Source organism: Perna viridis, chromosome 9, assembly GCF_037379345.1.
Source record: "Perna viridis isolate PV_CMFRI_1.1 ecotype Kerala chromosome 9, ASM3737934v1, whole genome shotgun sequence".
In the NCBI taxonomy this organism is placed as follows: domain Eukaryota; kingdom Metazoa; phylum Mollusca; class Bivalvia; order Mytilida; family Mytilidae; genus Perna; species Perna viridis.
This window is the reverse complement of record NC_142453.1, coordinates 26,569,523-26,590,151: the sequence shown is the minus strand read 5'-3', so window position 1 is coordinate 26,590,151 and position 20,629 is coordinate 26,569,523. Positions and strand designations below refer to the sequence as shown.

Here is a 20,629-nt window from a genome sequence, read left to right as displayed (position 1 = left end):
AACTAATTATTATCTTGTAAAAAATTGTATGAGTTGTTTGTAAACACTCTTTTCTAAAATTTTTAATACAAGACTTAAAATGCTGACGCCTATAATTTCAAACTTCTAGTGGACTATTTTTCTTATAGAGAGGTTTGACTCTTGCATATTTCATACTCAGAGAGACTACCCTAGAAGATATAGATTTGTTTATTATTGACCTAATTGGATACTTTAAAACTCTAGCACCATCCCGTATAAATCTTGCAGAGATTTCGTCTAATCCAGTGTTTTTTTTGAAGCGTTTAAAGATGAAAGTTCTTTAAAAATGAAATCCTCAGACACTGGTTGTGAAAATAGTTTTTTGTTATCTGGACTTTTCCTCTTATAAAAATCTAAAAATAATTAAGTGCCGTTTGTCAAAGCTCGACCCTTTTCAATTTGGTTACAATTATTTCTAGCTAAACAAATGCTACGCTAGTGGGTTTTACATACCATAAGATACATGGTGTTTCTAAATGTCTGTAACGCTATTTCTCATCTGATTCCGTCATAAGATTATTTTTTTTCCATCACTAACACTTTGTCGGACTGAGACTTAATATTAAAAAGAATCATGAATTTACCGACTTAATAGGATACCTCCTTCAAAAGAAATTTGTCTAGAATCTTTCCACTCATTTTGCTGTTTTTTGATAATTGAAACTTGACAATTAAAGGGACAGAACGTCAGCTACGTCATATAGATGGAGATGCTCTAAAACATGATGAATTGCTCAAAATCTGTTTGTCGGAAGTGACGTAAAATGGAAATGATCGATGTATGCAGTTAAGAACTGATTGTAGTAGACTGGTTCCTAATCGCAATATGCAGTATGTTACGCATATACATGTATGAATAAAAAGATAGTTTTTGGCTAGTAGTCAATACCTGGAATGTAATCCCGGGAACCAGGATCTTTAGACGCAGACGCACCATGTGTGTCATAGGTGATGTCTTACATTCCCATTGGTTGAGACAAAACCCATAACAATTAAACACAATAGCTCCGCACCTCATTGGCAAAGCCTTAAATCATATTTAACGCATATATATCCTATAGGAATAATGATTGCTACTGATTACATTACATTACATGGTAATATAAAAAAGGCCACACATACAGACAACAGATACACAGTGTTATTCAAGTCATCGTAGCAGGTCATGACTCCAATGTCCAGCCAACTCTGCTACTCGTTTAGCAAGTATCGCTCTGTAGCAAACAACATAGAAAACGTATAACGCGTAATTAGCTACTATTCCTGGCAAACATGATGTCAATTTCAGCGTCCCCTACCTTGGACTTGTCAAATGTGTTTAGCTCTACCTAGAATGTTGCTTGATTGATTGTGGTTTTACGTCCTAAGGCACATATTTAATGCATTTCAGGACGAGAAAGTTAAAACTTTAGTCAGTCCGAATAGATGTGCTTTGAACTAGTTCGACACAATGTGGCCGATTTTCATTGTGCTAGCTAAAAGAAACAAAAACTAAGAGGTATGCATTGCACGGTGATTTTCACCCCACTTGGACACATCATTCTGATTCTATTCAACCAGCTGTAACTCAAACACCAGTATTTTGCATGTTTGGCGATGTAGCAGTGACTATCTATTGCATAGTCTTAAGCGTGACTGGGCCGATACTGTATCCGACGACTTACCGCAATCAAGGCGAGCACACAGACAGGGATGGATCCTTAGAGAAGGTTCTTGGGATTGGAACCACCCTCCTTTTTGTTGGAATAGTTGGTTAATAGATTATGCAAAATGGTATAAATGAACAAACTATAGCTTGCAAAAAGTATCTGCTTTGAAATGCTTACTTTTATCAATATCTGATCGAAGAACATTAATTAAAACACACATACCCTCTCATACAAAACAAAAATATTCCAGACATTAATCTTCTTCAGGAGAGGATTTAGGATTTTAGTTAGGGGATCGCATTGTTAAAATATTTTTAGGTTAAATTTTTGAAATATTCTTCTAGAGTGAGTGGAATGTAGATATCTATTGTGGTAAAACTAGCACAAAATTAAAGTTTCTACCCCTGACAACCCATGCTTTGCAAATTTTAGGGGGTGCACGCCCGCCACAACCCCGCCTGAATCAGCCCCTGTTCTTTCAACTTTTCTATCTGATTAATTCGTATAATTGTTCTGAGTAACATGTGCATTTATTTTAACAGCAGTTTGACTTTATTTCTCGATTTCTCAGGTAAACTGTCGCTACATATAAGGAAATTGAACCTTACCGCTTAAATAATTTTGAAAATTCTTTATAGTGACGATAATGTTATTATATATAGTTTACCCCTAATTATACACTGTTTATGGTTTAGACTTGATGTTATTAATTCTTTGTTCACCCGTTCCGGTTCCGTATTAATAAAGTGGGAATAGTAAAGTAAAGTATTTATTTGCCTATTGTAGATAAAGCGATGAAGAATAAAGACCCCTCAAACCATCTGCTCATAAGAAATTTGTTGGTATCGACAAAAACCAAACACATTCTCCATGGAGTTAATGCAGAGGCTCATAGTGGGGACCTCATGGCTGTCATGGGGCCTACAGGTAAACACTTTGCTGTGTTGTCAGATAACAATAAAAACAACAAAAATGCCCACACATTGTAGGGTTTTGCAATTTGTTACTTGATAAAGCATGTTAAAGGGAAATATAAGTGTAGCTATAGGGGTTGGTTTTACAAATATTTTTGTTTTGTTTTACCAGTTTAATTTGACCTGATACACTTTACATTTACATTCCATTTGCGGTGCACGTGTCAAATAAATATTACTTGTTTTTTTTTATTAGGATATAAAAAGGTTAAAAAAATCAACATTAATGTTTATATTTGTTTATTTAACAATTTTAGGACTGACTTCAATCTTGCAATTGACGTACATGTCATTTTTGCGCAAAATATTAATATATGTAGACGCTCGTACATAAAGACATGTTTCTGGTTTTTCATCAAGAATTTCATTGTCGAAAGCTTTCAAAACCGATGATCGAAATATGGACTTGTATTTAGTTAGATGATTCTATTATAGTTAAGAAATAGCTAACTGTCATATTTATTTATTGTTTTACGCATAACAAAACACTTCCTATGCTTTTGGATCCATTAGGTCATGTGACCAGACTGACAAGCAATTTAGGTTTATTTATCGTCTGCGAAAAGTTCTGATAAAAAAACACCGACAAAACAACAATCTTGTGGTGGCAAGAGAATATAAATTATGAATTATTACATTGTATATTTACAGGCTCCGGGAAAACAACTTTGTTGAATGCCGTCGCCGGAAGAGTGGATGTTACTTCGGGGGATGTAACCCTAAATGGACAAACTTTTAACAAACAACTCCGGCGTCGCCTTGGCTACGTTATTCAGGAAGACGTGTTCATGTCCAGTTTGTCACTTTATGAAACGTTATACGTAAGTTATAATAAGGCTCTAGACACTTCGAACGGTCTGATATCTTCCATGCAGTCTATAAAAACGCAACACTGAAGCGCATTTTACATCACGTCTACTTTTTATACCCCCACTCGACGGGTGGATTGTTTTTTGAAATCACCTCGACCGTCCGTCTAAATTTCGTTGCAATTATTTCGGTTCAAAATGGATGGATTTATTTAAAATTTTGTGTGTGGCTTTATATTGATGGGGCATACCTTGTAAGCGTGTTGTCCGGTATCAACTCTGTTTCATTGGACATTACTATTTTTCACTGTATAAATGAAAGAGAAAATTTTCTTCACAAAACTCACAGCTCTCAATACATGGATTTGGTTAAAATTTGGTTTGTTGCTTTATATAGATGGGGCATACGTTGTAAGCGATTTTGGGTATTGTCCGATGTCAACTTTCTGTTAGAGTGGAGTATACCTAACCCGACAACACGTGTAACTTCGTGTTTACGCAAACCTCGGACGGCTTGCCTATTATTGCGTAAAAATAAAACACTCGGAAAAGCATGACGTTCAATAAGAAATTTGTCGTAAGTTAATTATGATGTACAGGTAGCAATTCTCCTTCGTATAATGACGTCATAAATTACAGGTTAGGAGTAATATTACTAATCAGATATTCCCCTTAGACAGGGAAGTAACTTTTGGGTAATGAAAATTAAACTAATTTAAATGAGATCGTCGATGATCTACCACGTAACCTACATTCTTCCCATCTGTCATGTAACATTCTCAAAGTCACATCAAGGTACTTGCATATTTAGATTTTATAGATTATCAGTTCTTTATTTGTCGAAAATAAATGCACGATTGAATAATCACTGGCTTGAATCAACCCTTTGCGCTGTTTACATGAGTAGGGTAAATTGAGTACATGGATGTTATTCTTGTACTTTTACTATTACGTTCAGTCTTAATTGGTACATCCGTATAGTTGATTTTCTTGAATAATTCGTTGGTGCACAAGCTGACAGCATTTTTTTTATTTTCTCCATAAAATATATAGGCAGTTTTTATCGCAAGCATATATTTACAAGGAGCACACCGTCAATTTATTCCCGGATTTTCCACGATTTTATTAGGTTAGATTATGCTTTACTTTCTTTAGTCACTTAATGAACAAACAGGGCACTACACTTATTAAAAAAACGTTCACAATTAATATTATCACATATTTGATAGTTATATGTTCAGTTATGTTATCACGTACACAGGCAAATATTTCTCACGTGAAATTCATGTTGATCGAGCTTCACATAAAATACACGTGAACTTCACATGAAATGAACATGATTTTCACGTGAAATTTACTTAACACGAACTTCATATGAACAATTCGCGTGAATTTCACATCAAGGGTCGATTGTCCAAACTTCACGTGAACTCTGTCATAAAGTTTATTCGCTCAATTTAGGTGAAAATCATGTGAAATTCAAGTCAAAATGATGGGAAATAATTTCGCCTGTGTATTTGATAGTGTTATGTACTAGTGTCATTCCTCGAACCATAACGGATCCTTGGCTAAAGCCCTCAGTCTGATATGGAGATCTGGAGATGATACCGGAGCCTATATGGAAAATGCCAAGTTATTATAATTATTATAAAATATGTGCACGATTACACATTCAATAGGGGTATATTCATATTCAATACTTAAAGTAAAGATCCTATGACGATTCCAATTGATCGGATTTCTTTGAACAAACCAGATTTTTTGGAATTTCTGAATTAATTGGTCCCACACGCGATTCAAATACTCCCACACAGAATAACGTTTTGATTACAAAACACTTATTAATATTTAACTATCACCCGTTAGAAATTAAATTATAAGAAGTGATTCTAATTTTGAACAGGTTGTATACCCAATAACCTGATTTGGGCCAGTTTAAACCTAGGGTTTATAAGTGTAAACTGCAGTAAGCCAGGGTGCTCTGTATATATAACATACTCATAAATTAGAAACATTCCTTATAATAATCCTAAATATATAAGCATAAATAGGTGGATTAATGTATATCGCTTGATATAGTTCCGATTTGTTTAATTTTGACAAAAAGTTAAGTACTCCGCCGGGGAGTGTACAACTAAGCAAATGATAATATCTTCGATTTAAAAAAAAAAATAAAGTATTTGCGAAGTGTACAGTTGATGGATATTTAGAGACTAATACGATTCATCAATATGAACAAATGAGCATTGATATATGGGTGATAGTAGACAAAAAAACATAGCTTATTGTTTACAACAACGTCTAATCATTTGAAAATTGATAACTTAACACCCTTGTAAGAGAGTTTTTTTTCTCAACCACTTTATAAATATCTTTTATACATATATTTTTTTTCTTAGTTTACGGCAATGATACGTATCCCTGAGTTCATAAGTCACAAGGAGAAATGCAGGCGGATACAGGAGATCATTGATGCTTTAGATCTGAACAAATGTAAACACACAGGCAAGCTATTTATATTTTATTTTCTGCTCCCGAAAGAAGCTATAAGTCCAACATAACATAATAACATGAAAATTAAGGATACGGTATACAATGGGATCCGAAAACTTCCTTCATGATGGCGAAAAAGGGTTTAATGGCACATAAATTTTCTCCATCACTGATGAGCAGGCGCCGCAGAAGCAATGGCTGCCATGACAGTTTTTGTTGTCAATAGATTCCCGCGATTTTACGTCCTTCGGGAGTATTTTAGGTAGTACCTGTCTCGTATTAAATTCAATAACGTATAATACGCTGACTACCACTTCACATTGCATTGTTTTTCAAGAGAAAGGGCTGATAGAGTATACCGTACATTCTTGTTACATTTACACCAGAATTGTGAATCAGATCAATACATCTTCTATCCTGCACTACTTTCAGTGATTGGTGATATGTTCGTCCGAGGAATATCTGGCGGAGAGAAAAAGCGCGCCAACATAGCATGCGAACTGCTGACAGATCCTGATATAATGTTACTTGATGTAAGAATAGCTTGCATAGACGGACGACAAAGCAAACATAAACATTTACAAAACAAAAAAAAAAAGCAATTTTATACAATTTACCCGATACAATAAATCTAAACTTTTCATCTGGTGTTTATGATGGGAACATTTACTCAAAGAATATGTAGAATTTAAATTGCTTTTAAAATTTAAAAATCATGAGGAATGTAAATAATATCTAAATACGTTATCTTGTGTAAAGAACTTTGGTTCGATTTACGCATAACCTAAAGCGCTTCTCTGAATATATTATCTCGTATGAAGAACTCATGGTTCGAATTTCGCAGAATAAACCGCAAAGCTGTTTATCAAATGGGTGAATCGAACCAAAGTTCTTTATACAAGATAACTTATTCAGATATTATTTACATTCCTTATGATTTAATATTTTGGCAAAAATTATGATAAATTGATATTAATTTATTCCAATTCATATGCCTTTTTTTCAGACAGGATTATTTCATTGGTAAAAGTAGTCGGGTTAAAAGGGGCGTGGTTTAAAATTCGTGACCTTCTTTATTGATAGGAAAATTTTGTATCCAAGATAAAATAAAAATGGCGGCATACTTTCTAACAGTAAAATTGTCATATTAAATTATAATATAATTGATGTACAAACGAAATCGAGGTAATTGTGTATATATACATAAAATGCAAAATTCATGCATTAATGCAATACAGTTCAGGAAATACTACATCAAAGTGGGTTACTTGTAATATACTGATAAGATAGGTAAACTACGTTTATTCAACTTGCTGGAATATATAAAATCATGTAGTATGTTCCCATATATCCATTAAAATTACACCAAAATCTTGTTTTCAGGAGCCTACGTCTGGACTGGATTCAAGTACAGCTCACAGTATTATGATGCAACTCCGGAGCTATGCTACACATTCAAACAAAACAATAATAGCTACAGTACATCAGCCTTCGAGTCAAGTATATCATATGTTTTCTACTCTACTGTTGTTGATGGACGGTCACGTAAGTCTCACGTCAGCAAGTGTATCATATGATTCAGATTGTTAGTGGGCGGTCACGTGAGTCTCTCGCCACTCTTCTCGTCAGTTGTATCATATGATTCAGATTATTTGTGGACGGTCACGTGAGTTTCTGATCAGTCTTCTGGTCAAGTGATCATATGATTCAGATTGCTGATGGGCAGTCACGTGAGTCTCTCATCACTCTCCTGATCAGGTGTATCATATGTTCTTTACATTAATATTGTTCATAAACGACAACGATATTCTCACATCAGTGTTTTAGTCAAGTGTACATTTTGGAGCCTGGAATAAATTAGGCATTTGTGATGTTTTAAAGATAATTAAATACAAGCGTTAATAGTAGTAAATGAGAGAGGAGTAAACTTTGGTAGATTTATGTAATTTCCAGTCGTTACCAATATTTTATTCGATTTTCATCTAGTTACTGTTTCTTTTCTTGTACTCTCCATCTAACTGTTCCAATCATGAAAATTATATTTGTAGATGTTTTAAGTTTATTCCCCGTAAATAACATCTTTTTACCATCAAGGAATGCAGCAATTGAGAATGAGGAATTAAATTTAATGTAATTATGAACTGGAGAACTTGGAAGGGAAATAAGTACAGGAATTATAAATTTACATGGTGTTCAATTCAAGTAAAAACCATTAAATTAGGAGACATATTTTTATTAAAAAGAATTAATATGATAATGAAAAAATTGTAATGAGAACTATCTATAATGAGTTACGGGAAATCTTTTACATGATATATTTAGAGTGAAACCAAAACTACTATTATAACCATAGGGAAATGGTTGCTTTTTAGCCTTAAAATATAACAACTTTCTTGCTGATGATTTACATAGCTGTACAATTTTGAACGTATACAGTGTAAAACAAACCTGTAGTTATATGACTGATGAAAAAAAAAAAAAAAAACAAAAACAAAAACAAAAGCAAAACAAACAAAGGAACAAATAAACAAACAGTAAAGAAATTAAATTAAATTTTTATTTTCAATTATTTCATTTGTATGATTTCTTTTCAATTGAAGGTTGCTTATTTTGGTGGTGCTCAGTCTGCATTAGATTATTTTGAGAAAATGGGTTTACCATGTGCCATACACTTTAACCCTGCAGATTTCTTGGGTAAGTATTATCTCCATCTTAACGTCGAAACATTTCAATTTGCTTCTGTTTGTGCGTGTGTCGTCTGTTCAATTAACTACATTTCTAGATCCATACATTCGAATGACTTTAAATTAGAAATGTTAACAGGGTCAACATGATGGTCATCAACTTCCTGTTCAAAGAAGATAATTTTCTTTTCATAGTTAATAGGTAACCTAGCATTATAGTTTTCTCAAAATTTGTTTACTTTTTTATCAACGTCATCGTGATCTTAAAAATATGCGTATCAAATACCACAAACTTTTTGTGTATAAAATTCCCATTGATCGCGATTCTTTTGAATATGTTTCCCCAACTGTTATGTAAATTACATACAATGTCCTCCTTTTCAAAGCTCCCTGGGAACTGAATTGCGCCTGGAAATTGTAAGCATCAATTTAGAAAATGTAAATAGCAACCTTGTAGTGAATTCGATACATAATCTAGCACTTGAGTAACAATACCGGAAGCTGATTATCCATTATTCCACTTCAGACTTGATTCAGTTGCAATGTTTTGATGGCAATGAAACTTAACGTTCTTGACATCATTGCCATTTATTAATGCAAACGATGCCAATTTAGAACAAACATACATACTGTGTAAAATTTAAAACGTAAAAGCTCAGTAATGCAACATCCATCTAATGTGCATATCAGTATCACCAAAGTACCTTACCTTTTAACGCAATAAAATGCATCTGACAGAAACCACTGTCATTTCCTTCTTTTCAGTGGGTTTGTTAAAGTCCGACACAGAAACGTGTCAGAAAATATTAAGGGAAGCAGAGAAAAATCAGTAAGTTATGCTATTAATTTGCCGTCCCCAAATTAAAGTTAAAGAAACAATTGTGTGAATTCAATTGTATACCATGCAAAGGTTTCACCAACGTTTTATGAATATTACTTTTTTCACTACATAAGATGAGTAGATGTAGTGGAATTGCACATGTTTCTCACTTTACGTTGACTAGAAATGATAGAAAAATACATAGTCAATTATTAATTGAAAAAAAGTTTGCGAAAGGACATGCACACCTTTTCACTATAGTATCCGAAACCATTTGATTTTTAACGTTGGGAGAGAACAATAAGTACGACGATCGAGTTAAGACAATTATATAATATATACGCAGTTGGTCCGCAGACTTTGTAAAGATTTAGTCAGGAAGTTGCGGTAAAAAGTCCGTCAATATATTGTCTGGAATACCTATCGTCTGAGTCCACATAATTTATATCAGGAATATTTCATATTGATGTATTCAATAATTTGTAGAAAGTTTGGTAATGTTCCGGGTTCTACGTCAAACGGCAAATGTATTAACGGCAGTAACAACTCCATCAACACAGTAAACACTGATATTGATATCCTTGGCCTTAGGAAAGGAGGTAAGTTATAAAATTCAAAGTGAAGAATTTAATTATCAGGCGTGCTATGGTGTGGCGCCTATAATTATCTTGGACACGTCAGAATTTGGCGCCTATGATTACTATTTCGGGACTAGTGGGAGGGTTTTCATCACCATATACTACTGCATTAAGAACCCTTATTATCATATACAAATTCCAAAAAAAAATACCTATCATATATTAAGTATACTTCAAATGTCGATTTGTTCTACACGTGTTTCAAGGAAAATGCTCTTATCAGCAGCATTAGAATCAAATATATAGAAAGATCTTAATCCAAAAATAAACTGAATACAAGAAGTAATCAAACCTATTAAAAAATGAAGCCAAATCCATCACAGAGAAGTTCTACCATGTTAAATAGAAGAAATGAAGCCTCGGGGTTTCGTGTATCAACTTATGAAGTCACTTTGCCTATCAAATACAAACATAGAGACAAATTGTCATACTATTATATTTTTGGTGAAAAATTAACTGACTTTAATCTTTTGATATTGAAACCATTGCACTTTTCCTACCGGTGCACCTGGTCCATGCTCCCAGATTTTAGTGGAGTCCGAGTTGCTCATTTACTTTCGTTACTTTGTATGTATTAATTTAGTTACTTTATGTTTTTTGTTGTATTTGTCTTTTTTCCATGTCTGACCTTTGTCCCTGGATTACATTCTTTTGATTTCCGCTAGAATCTTGGTTCCATTGATTACTCTTGCATTAGAGACAATGAAAAAAATAAGAACAGGTTGACAGTTCTTAATGTATTCAAGGTGTGCTAAAATCCTATTGAGAAACGTTTCAGTTTGATTTTGGTACCTATAGCAATCTTTACAGAACGACTACAGATAATATGGAACATGTCGATGATATATATGTTACTGTTTTACAACATGGCATTGCTCAGTTTCTTTAATGCTATGGTCAGTACTGTATGCAACATCTCCTTAGTTATGTATTAGTCAACCAAATTCGCAATTTAATCATGTTTTAGTTTTTTTTCAGACTCAACTACGAACTTTGTTGATGTTTGTCATGTTAATGTCAGTCATAACGAAGAAATGACGTCATTTGAACGAAGATGGCCTACCTCGTTTTGGACTCAGTATCGCATGCTCACATGGCGACAATTTAAACAATCAAAAGGACACATCTTGCACAAATATGGAACAATTCAGGCCATCTTTATAGCTCTTATAACTGGGATATTGTATTTTCAGACCGATTTTACCTATAGGACTCTTCGGGATAAAATGGGAATGGTATGTAATAAAATATTCTTTGTAGTTGTATTTCTCTTGAACAAGTTTTCTTCTTCTGTTTAGCAAAGGGTATTAGACATTAATTTGTTGGCGTTTTCTTATTAGTTGGCTATAACAATGAAAACAATTTTTTGGCTGGTGAAAGCTTACCGTTGGATGCAAGTTTTACTCCGTAATGAACAATGGACAAACATTTGGCTTTAGATTTGTTGATGTCTGATTGGTAGTTGTTTCAGACATGTTCATTCTCTAACCCAATTGATAATTTAAAGTTTTGTTTTCTATTATTTTCTTCATATTTTTGTTAATTGTATCCATCTTCACGAATTCTGTCTTCAACCGAATTTTGATAATGTTATCAAATTGATTTGTGCCAAGAAAACCATGGACGTCACAATGAAATTTGACAAGTCCGAGCAAACATCCGAATTACGCGCTATGGAGGGATTTATTTGCTCGTTAATTCTTTTTGTTAAAAATTGTGATATTTACTTTGTTTTGGTTTTTTTTAACATTCTCGTGAATTAGTTTGTCTTTGGGTCATGACCATCCCGTTCCACGTTATAATCATGGTCCATGAGATTTTTTACTTAAAAAAAAAGCTAACAGGGCTTACCCAACAATTTGTTCAACAAAAACAAAAAAACTTGATTAAGCTATTTAAATATTCTTTTTATCTTTGGAAATACTCCATTTCGTTTGCGAAAATGCTGTGTCTTCGTAATACCGTGCGCAAATATTTTCTGTGTATATTTCTCTTCCATTTAGAAAGCACTTCTAAAATTCATGAAGATAGTCTTTTGAGTTATCTTTGTAAACTAAAATGTCCTTTTCAGATATTTTTCTGTATAACTAATTGGGGCTTCACCTGTATCATTAATACCATAACCAGTTGTAAGTATACGTTTGTTCAGTCAAATTAGCACATCCGGGCGTTAAATATGCTTTAAACCAGCTATTTATTACAACTCTGTATGAGCTTATATTTGTCAGTGTGCATTAATCTTAATATATTTTATACAAGTCAACCTAATAGGAATCACTATTATGTCATTAGAGATTAAAAATTAGATAGAATTATGAAATATCGTAATATTATACATGAACAAATAGCAAACACACAAAAATCCCGCAGTTGCCGACCTGAGAGACTACTATCATCATATTTTATATGTTTTCTTTACAGTTCCTGGTGAAAGAGGTGTAATTCGGAAAGAACGCCAGTCAGGGGCATATCGATTGTCGGCCCTTTATTTTGCTAAAATGACGAGTGACGTCCCTTTAGTGATAATAGTTCCAATAATATTCTATGCTATAACGTTTTGGATGTCAGCGATGGGCGATGGTGTTTTGTTTGTCATATTCACAGCTGTAAATTTGTTGCATTGTTTAACAGCGCAGGTAAGCTTTGGAAGCGTTTTAAGCTTTCATATAGATTGTTAAAGAACTTTGACGAAATTGAAGAAAAGTTAATTGCGACAAACACTCAACGACAAGATTTTGTAGCGTAAAATCTGTCTAATCCGAACAACGATTAAACGAAGTTCCTGCGATTACCAAAAATAAAATTAATTCTTTTCACGGGAAACTCCATGTATAACTTTTGTTAAATGAAGCCTATAGTTGATCACATAAAACTGGTTTTGTCGTATCCGCTTCAAATATCAGTCAAAAGAAGAAGTAGCAACACCAGAGGTGTATAAGATGGGGAAATTCATGAAAAAATAACGCTGGAAAGTACACCAAAAAGACAAAATATTTAAAACAAATCACACAAAAGAGAGAGATAAAACATACATACAGAAAACACGCAACACATCTGGGCTGAATTAATTTGCTCACAAAAAATTAGTAGTTCATGTTTCTTTCACTACACCCATTGTGCTTCTCGTTGAAGACCTTTATTGAGTAATCAGAATTCATACTTAAGTTTATTTTCAAACTCTGCTTCAGGTTATTTAACTCTTTATTTGGATATAACGTGTTTGTAATTTCGAAACAGTAACAATTTTATTTCTTTTTATTTGTAGAGTATAGGTCAAATATTAGGAGCAGGAATACATAATGTGCATCTGTGTGTTGTAGTAGGAAATACTTACATGTTATTTTCATTGTTGTTGAGTAAGTATTATTAATAATATAAATGAGAAATTTCATTACGTTTCTACAGTAACTGAGTAAAATTCCAATGTTATAACTGTAAAATACATGTAGAAAACACACAATAAGTGTATGAAACCTATTTTTCTCTCGCTGAATCGGCAAGTAACTTTCCATTTCAACTTGCTTGATAAAAGTTTAATTGCGAATTGAGGTGTTTGGAATAAATGGCGAGTTGGCCAGTGAGGTAGAACCAGCTATACTATACCACAATTAACAAACATGTACTTTTTGTCAAATTAATAACTAAGTAAATCCCTTGTAAAACGCTCGAAATAATTGATTGTTGGGACTGTTGAGAGTGCGTCTAAGTCAGACGAAAAATCTAGTAAACAAGTATTTGTACGTTCTAGAGTGTAAAAAATCTAACATTTATTTGAAAAGTGTTAAGCTACTTTTAATATAATGAAAACCTTTACTTTGAGGGATATTTTCAAAGAAGTATATTCTGATATCGAAGTATTCTGCTTACTTTCCAGGTGGATTTTTTAACACTAACCTACCAATTTGGTTACAGTGGGCAAAATATTTGTCACTTGTTCATTACGGGTTTTCCACTTTAAATATTCTAAGTACAGAAGGAATGCCAGATTTATGGTAAGTATGTATATTTTAGGTGATTGGAGGAGGGGATAGAGAGTTTAAGTACTGGTCCATCTAAAAATCAGACACTGCCTTTGGTAGAGGTGATTCATGGTGTAGAAAACCCCACTGAACAAACAATGATTTCCCAGTCTACATAAGCTACATTTTCACATAACAATAGACCTTTCTCTATTTAGATCTGTATTGTTTTAGAAAATCATACATTCATCCCACTATAATTGAATTAAGAAAGATAACTCTCGCAAAGAGCCAATTTCACACACAATCTATATAATTATTTTTTTCTCAAAAACACAACCAAATGAAAATCTAAGACTGATTATGTGATCAGTAATAGTTTCTGAACAAACATAAAAGTGAACTTGGTGGGTTTTTGACATGCATTAATCACCTCCTGTCTGATTTTTAGAACGACTGCTGCTTGATATAAGAAAAATCTTTTGCAACGTAAATCATAATGAGGCAATAACCTCAATTTTTTACTATATCAACCATAAATATATTAATACCTTGAATACACATGGTATATTCAATTCAGGTTTTCACAGTCTTAAAAGTACACATGTAAGTAAAACGGACTTAAAAATAAATATTTTTTTTATCATCTTTAACAAAACAAAAACAACATAAAAAACATGACAGCAGTATAGATCCAGGTTCCACAGCCAAAATATTTGATAGTGTTTTGCAATGACTTTTGTAAATATCAGTTATAGTTTGATTAAAACGAATTACGTGTTTAGATTATGATTGTTAAAAAATTCGTTTCTGTTATAGGTGTAACACAACATCTGTCGAACTGTTTCCTGGGTGTTCTGGAAATACGACTTTTCTCACGAAAGACGACGTTTTACGAGATTATGGTATAGATGCTCCATATTTCTGTTACATTTCAATGCTAGGAATTATATTAGTGATTTTAAAAATTATCGGGTATTACGTGCTTCGGTTTAAGCGATAATAAAAACGTTTGCCTTCTAAGTCTAATGAAGATAACCTACAAACAAACGAGGATCATGTCAATGTAAGGTAACATTTAATACAATAGCATGAGATTAAATAAATCAGCTACCATAATTGTTACCTCTGCTTAAACGCATGTAAACGACATTTGAAAATAAGGCAACAATGCAGGAACGTTGAACAAAAACACACACACACGTTCTGTCAATTTAAAATTCAATTCATGAAAACCAAGAGATGTACCAAGGATCCAGAAATATTGAATTATATTTAACTGAGAATTTATATTTGCTTTGCGTAAATCAAATGGAGAGTACCTGATTGCAAGTAATTTGCACTATTATTCAATTGCTGATGCCTTTAATCTGTCTGACTATTCTTGTGCAAAATGTGCAAAATTAAGGTATGGTGAATATTGTTACAGGCAGGATTATTTGTTTCAATTGTCCTTGTTTGTCTCACAGTAGTCAACAATACTCACATTACATTTTGTATTGTCAGAATTTTTCTATACTTCTATCCTTTTAATAAAGACTATTTTAATGAGACAGATCGTGGATTTACGTTGTATAGGAAATAACACTTACCAAAAAAAAACAAAAAAAAAAACAAAAAAAAAACAAAAACAAAAACAAAAACAAAAAAACAAAAACAAAAAAACAAAAACAAAAAAACAAACAAAATCCCAAAAAAAAACAAAAAAAAAAATATTGAGAATGGTATTTCCTATAAAAGCCTTTCTTTTGAATGTTTACTTTGAAACTTTGACAAAAAGTGCAAAACTAAAAGCAAAATATTCCAAAAATCACACAAATAGTAGGAAACAAACTAACAAGTTTAAAAAAGACGCAAAATTTAAATACAAAATTAGGATACACGGTTATTACTATTCAAACCGAGCACTAAATAGTCCGAAAACCTGCTATAACAGACATCTGTTTAAATGCATTTTAACCGGAAAACTTTATAAACTGAACCAAGAGGTTTCACTTAATTGAGACACGACGAAACCTGAAAACTTTATAGTCAACATGTATATGTTTACTCTACATTTTAATCAAGTTCCAAAGTAGCAAATGCTTTATCTTTACTTTGGAAAGTTATCAATTGTATGGACTTCATATTCGCCAATCAAACGGTGATACTTTCGAATTTGAAGTGTTACCGATCAGTGGGGGTGTTCTCGAAAGTATCCAAAAAATCGTCCTAATGCCCATCTTAAGGATGTGCTAAGGATTATCTTAGGACACTCTAAGCTATCTCTTGGGCGTTTTGTGTTAGGATGTCCTATTCATATTATAAGTTAGAGATTTTTGTTACAAAACATGTATTAATGGCGAAACCAATCTATATTTTTATTACGAATTTTATACTTCATGTATCACAAAGGATTCATTAATTTTTAAATGAAAAACAAGTTGTTTTGAAATTATAATTGAACTTGTAGTTTTATCTTATCATGAAACATGAATATCAAAGTTTAAAGTCATGCACATTTTGTTTAAATTCCAGTTAATAACCAGTTGTGCGTCTCAGTTCATTCTATTTTCGCGTTCAATAACGTCAATGAGCAAGTTATCAAATGATCCACGATTCTAGCGGAAATCAAAAGAATGTAACCCAGAAATAAAAAACAGATATTGAAAATAGACACGCTGCTCGGACTCCCGTATAAACTGGAAGTATAGACCAGATGCTTCGGTAGGGTAAACGTCCTCTGGTTTTCTAGAAACACTCGCCAAATTTCCCCAAAAAGGCAAGAAAACAGATCGGTTCCCATGCTGCAGATGTAGTCGCCGTAACGATGTACGAGTTCATGATGAAGACCATAAAAGTTTTGTATAGTGATGACTACTGTCTTGTAGCAACATAACCCTGTTCTAGAAGCCTAATTGTAAGAAGTCTTGCGCGGTAAAAAAAGTCTTCGTAGTTACGGCAAGTTCTGGCATAACGTATGATTTGTGATATGAAAACTCTATACGCAGGTGCTAAATGGATGTTGCCACAGATGAAAGGAAACTTGACAATATGGCATGAAAAGTCGTTGGGTTTTTCGTATAGTTCGGTCAAAATGATGCTGACTTTACAATGTCTGTAGTATCCTTCTTCTCAAGTTCTTTTGGATAAATGCGATTTGTAAAATTCCCGCAACTAAGATTGTTTAACGATAATACGACATCTATATTGCGGACACTGCGATTAAAGGATCTTGCTAAACTATAATCCTTAAATTCAGATCAGCTATAAAGTCAGTCTCATATGTGATATGGGAAAGGTCAGCACAATTTGCTCCCATTTGAATGCTGTGAAAAATGACGTTGAAAAATGCTTCCACCGCAAAGGACAAATAGGTTGTAATTAAAAAATTCAATCATTTTGAAAACATATTTTCGGTATATTTGGAAGATGATTCGGAATTCAGTATCAGGAATCTCTACGAAAAATTTCATGTTTGCATCTAGGTGTACCGTCTTCTCTTGGGATTTTAAATGAGTATGGGGAATAGAAGTATAAAGAGTTGAAAAATCATAAATCAAGTTCTGCCATTTTCTGTAAAGATACGGGCGATGAAAGGAACCTCGTTGGTCTGTGTAAAAGAAAGTTGACAATACGGAATGTAAAGTCATTGCGTTTGTGGTATACTTTGGTCAATAGTTTTCCTTTACTGTCGATTACTTATTGTAGGTCAAGATATGAGACTAACTTTATAGTGTCTGTAGTATTCGTTATCTCATGTTCTTAGGGGGTAGTTGCGTTGCATAAAATCACCGAAACTAGGATTGTTTAATGATAATACGTCATCTATATAGTGGAAACTAAGATTAAAGGATCTAGCTGAACAATGTTTGTTCCTTTGATTCAGATCAATTATAAAGTCAGCCTTATAAGGAATAGGTTAGCAGAGTAGAGGAGCACAATTTCACCACATTGGACAAATATGTTGTCAATCATTATCAAATCAAGAATCAGTCGGTACATTTGTATTATATCTAACGAATCCAAGTAGTCCAGAGGGTTGTTATAGTCTCTATGATTATGACTACACATGACAAATATGTCGTACCAGCACATAAAGCCCAAAACAATATTGTTTTTTTTTGCAAAACGTTTTACATCCAATGTTTATTATCAGAGGTAGACGTAGAAAATAATAGCAGTGATAAGATCTATACTACTACCACACTCTCCAAAGAAGAGATTGTGGAAAACAATAAATCTGTGCGATCCTCTTTTGGTCTCTCTACCAAGGACGATGATTGTGATTTACCGTCTATGTACTGGATTCCTGAACTCCACAGGAATCTATACAAACAATGTTTCATAGCTGGATCTGCAAAATGTACTACCAAACCTCTTTCAACTTCTATACTCACAACTGTCAAAGAGGGTCTGCAGTCCTACCACAACACTTGTTACTCCCGTAGTGGTATTAATTCAATATGGATTAATTGAAAAATTCGAAAGATCTTTTGGAGACAATCAGTTCAAGACTATTATCTGAATATAATAGCATTAAAACCTATGATTGTTCAACACTGTATACTTCTATTCCCCACACGCAGTTAAAATCCCGACTTAAAAAAATTATATATCGTTGTTTTTCAAAATAAAAGATGGTACACCTAGATACAAATATATAGTTCTTGGTAGAGATTCCTCATACTTTGTAAGAAATAATTCCAAATCATCTTCCAAATATACAGAGGAAGATGTTTACAAAATGCTGGAATTTTTAATCGACAACATATTTGTCCAGTGTGGTGGACGTGTTTTTCAACAAACGGTCGGCATTCCAATGGGAACAAATTGTGCTCCTTGACTTGCTGACCTATTCCTTTACTCTTATGAGGCTTATTTATAGTTGATCTAATCAGAAAGAAAGAATATTGTTTGGCTAGATCCTTCAATCTCAGTTTCCGCTATATAGATGACGAATTATCTTTAAACAATCCTAACTTCGGGGATTTGATACATCGCATCTACCCAAAAGAACTTGAGATAAAGGATACTACAGACACTGTGAAGTTAGCCTCATATCTTGACCTACACTTAGAAATCAATGCTAAACGAAAACTATTAACCAAACTTCACGACAAGCGTGATGACTTTTCATTCAGAATTGTTAACTTTCCTTTCATCTGTGGCAACATCCCTTCAGCGCCTGCATATGGACTGTTCATATCACAACTCATACGTTATGCCAGAGCTTTTTTATGCAGACTTTTTGTTTTGTATCGCGCTAGAATTCTAACAAATAGGCTTCTGGAACAGGGTTATGTTGCTACAAGATTGAAGTCATCACTACAGAAGTTTTATGATCGTCATCATGAACTCGTGGATCGTTATGGTGTATCCATCTGCACCATGAAAACTGATTTATTCAACGGGTCATAGTTTTCCTTTCCCCGTTTGTCTACCCCGGACTTGACATTTTATGATCAACTCGGCGGGTGTTTCTAGAAAAGCAGAGGACGCTTACCCTACCGGTGCACTTGGTCCATGCTCCAAGTTTTTAGTTGAGTCCGAGTTGCTCATTTGCTTTTGTTACTCTGTATGTATGATTTTAGTTACTTTACATTCTTTGTTGTGTATGTCTGTTTTCCATGTCTGGTCTTTGTTCCTGGATTACATTCTTTTGATTACCGCTATAACCTGGTTCCCTTGATTACTCTAAGTAGTATATTATATGAATATTCTCGTGCCTTCTTCTAATGTACACAAAAGCTGCATCCATATTTGTTTACAAATTATTGTCTGAATGTGAGACACCTTATTATTAAGTTCAGACAAAAAATGCGATATATCATAAGTTAAGAGAGCATCGAGAATACCAATTATGGCAAAGACGTATAATAAGATGGTCTACGTCTTAATCCTAAGATAGTCATGAGGACCCCACTCCAGTACGACAAGTCGTGTTAGTAAATTTTGCCTTTTGAAAGCCATCGAATCTACTTTCCATATAAACTGAAGTCTGGTAATGATCTAAAAGGTTTGAAGGCACAAAGCTCATAACGTTGAATAATAATATATAGAGCAAATGTAATAATAAGATAACAACGGAGGGCCGGAGGTTGTTAGAAGGGCGTGCTTCGCGAACAAGACTTATGATAAAGACGTGTCATAAGATGATCTTAAAATACTTCTCAATCATAAGATAGCTTCGAGAACACTACCCTTGGTGGTTAGTTCGGAAATTGAAGATTCTGTTTTTTAAAGATGACGCTATTTAAATTTGTTAACGTTCCATGATCTTTCATAGTTCTGAAAGTCTTTCATATATTTGTAGTTTTAACATAACATGGTACGTGTTGTAGTACAGGGGATACACACACTCATGTAGGAAGTAGTAATTGGACAGAATCCATAATCGGTTACAACAACTGCATCATCGGGAGCCGAGATTTTTTTTATCAGGTTTTAGATTGAAACCTCTACCAAGTAATTAAATTATGTCGTGACATAAAATAATGTTTTTCCATTATGTGCAGGCGTCTGGTTCTCGAAATAGCTCATACATTTCATATGCGGGTAACCATTTCCAAGTTTATGTTAGTCATGCAGATGGTGATATCT

At 33.5% G+C, this 20,629-nt stretch overlaps 1 protein-coding gene across 1 annotated transcript; it reads left to right on the top strand.

Moving 5' to 3' along the window:
- Positions 1–2,458: 2,458 nt before the first annotated feature.
- On the top strand, positions 2,459–15,995 carry LOC148607544 (uncharacterized). Its single transcript, XM_088543542.1, has 14 exons — positions 2,459–2,597; positions 3,296–3,465; positions 5,853–5,958; positions 6,379–6,479; positions 7,330–7,491; positions 8,547–8,640; positions 9,396–9,459; positions 9,937–10,049; positions 11,067–11,323; positions 12,160–12,217; positions 12,510–12,724; positions 13,354–13,444; positions 13,963–14,080; positions 14,867–15,995. Exons 1-14 carry the CDS (start codon positions 2,465–2,467, stop codon positions 15,048–15,050), a joined length of 1,866 nt encoding a protein of 621 aa, XP_088399668.1. The 5' UTR covers positions 2,459–2,464; the 3' UTR covers positions 15,051–15,995.
- The last annotated feature ends 4,634 nt before the right edge of the window (positions 15,996–20,629 follow it).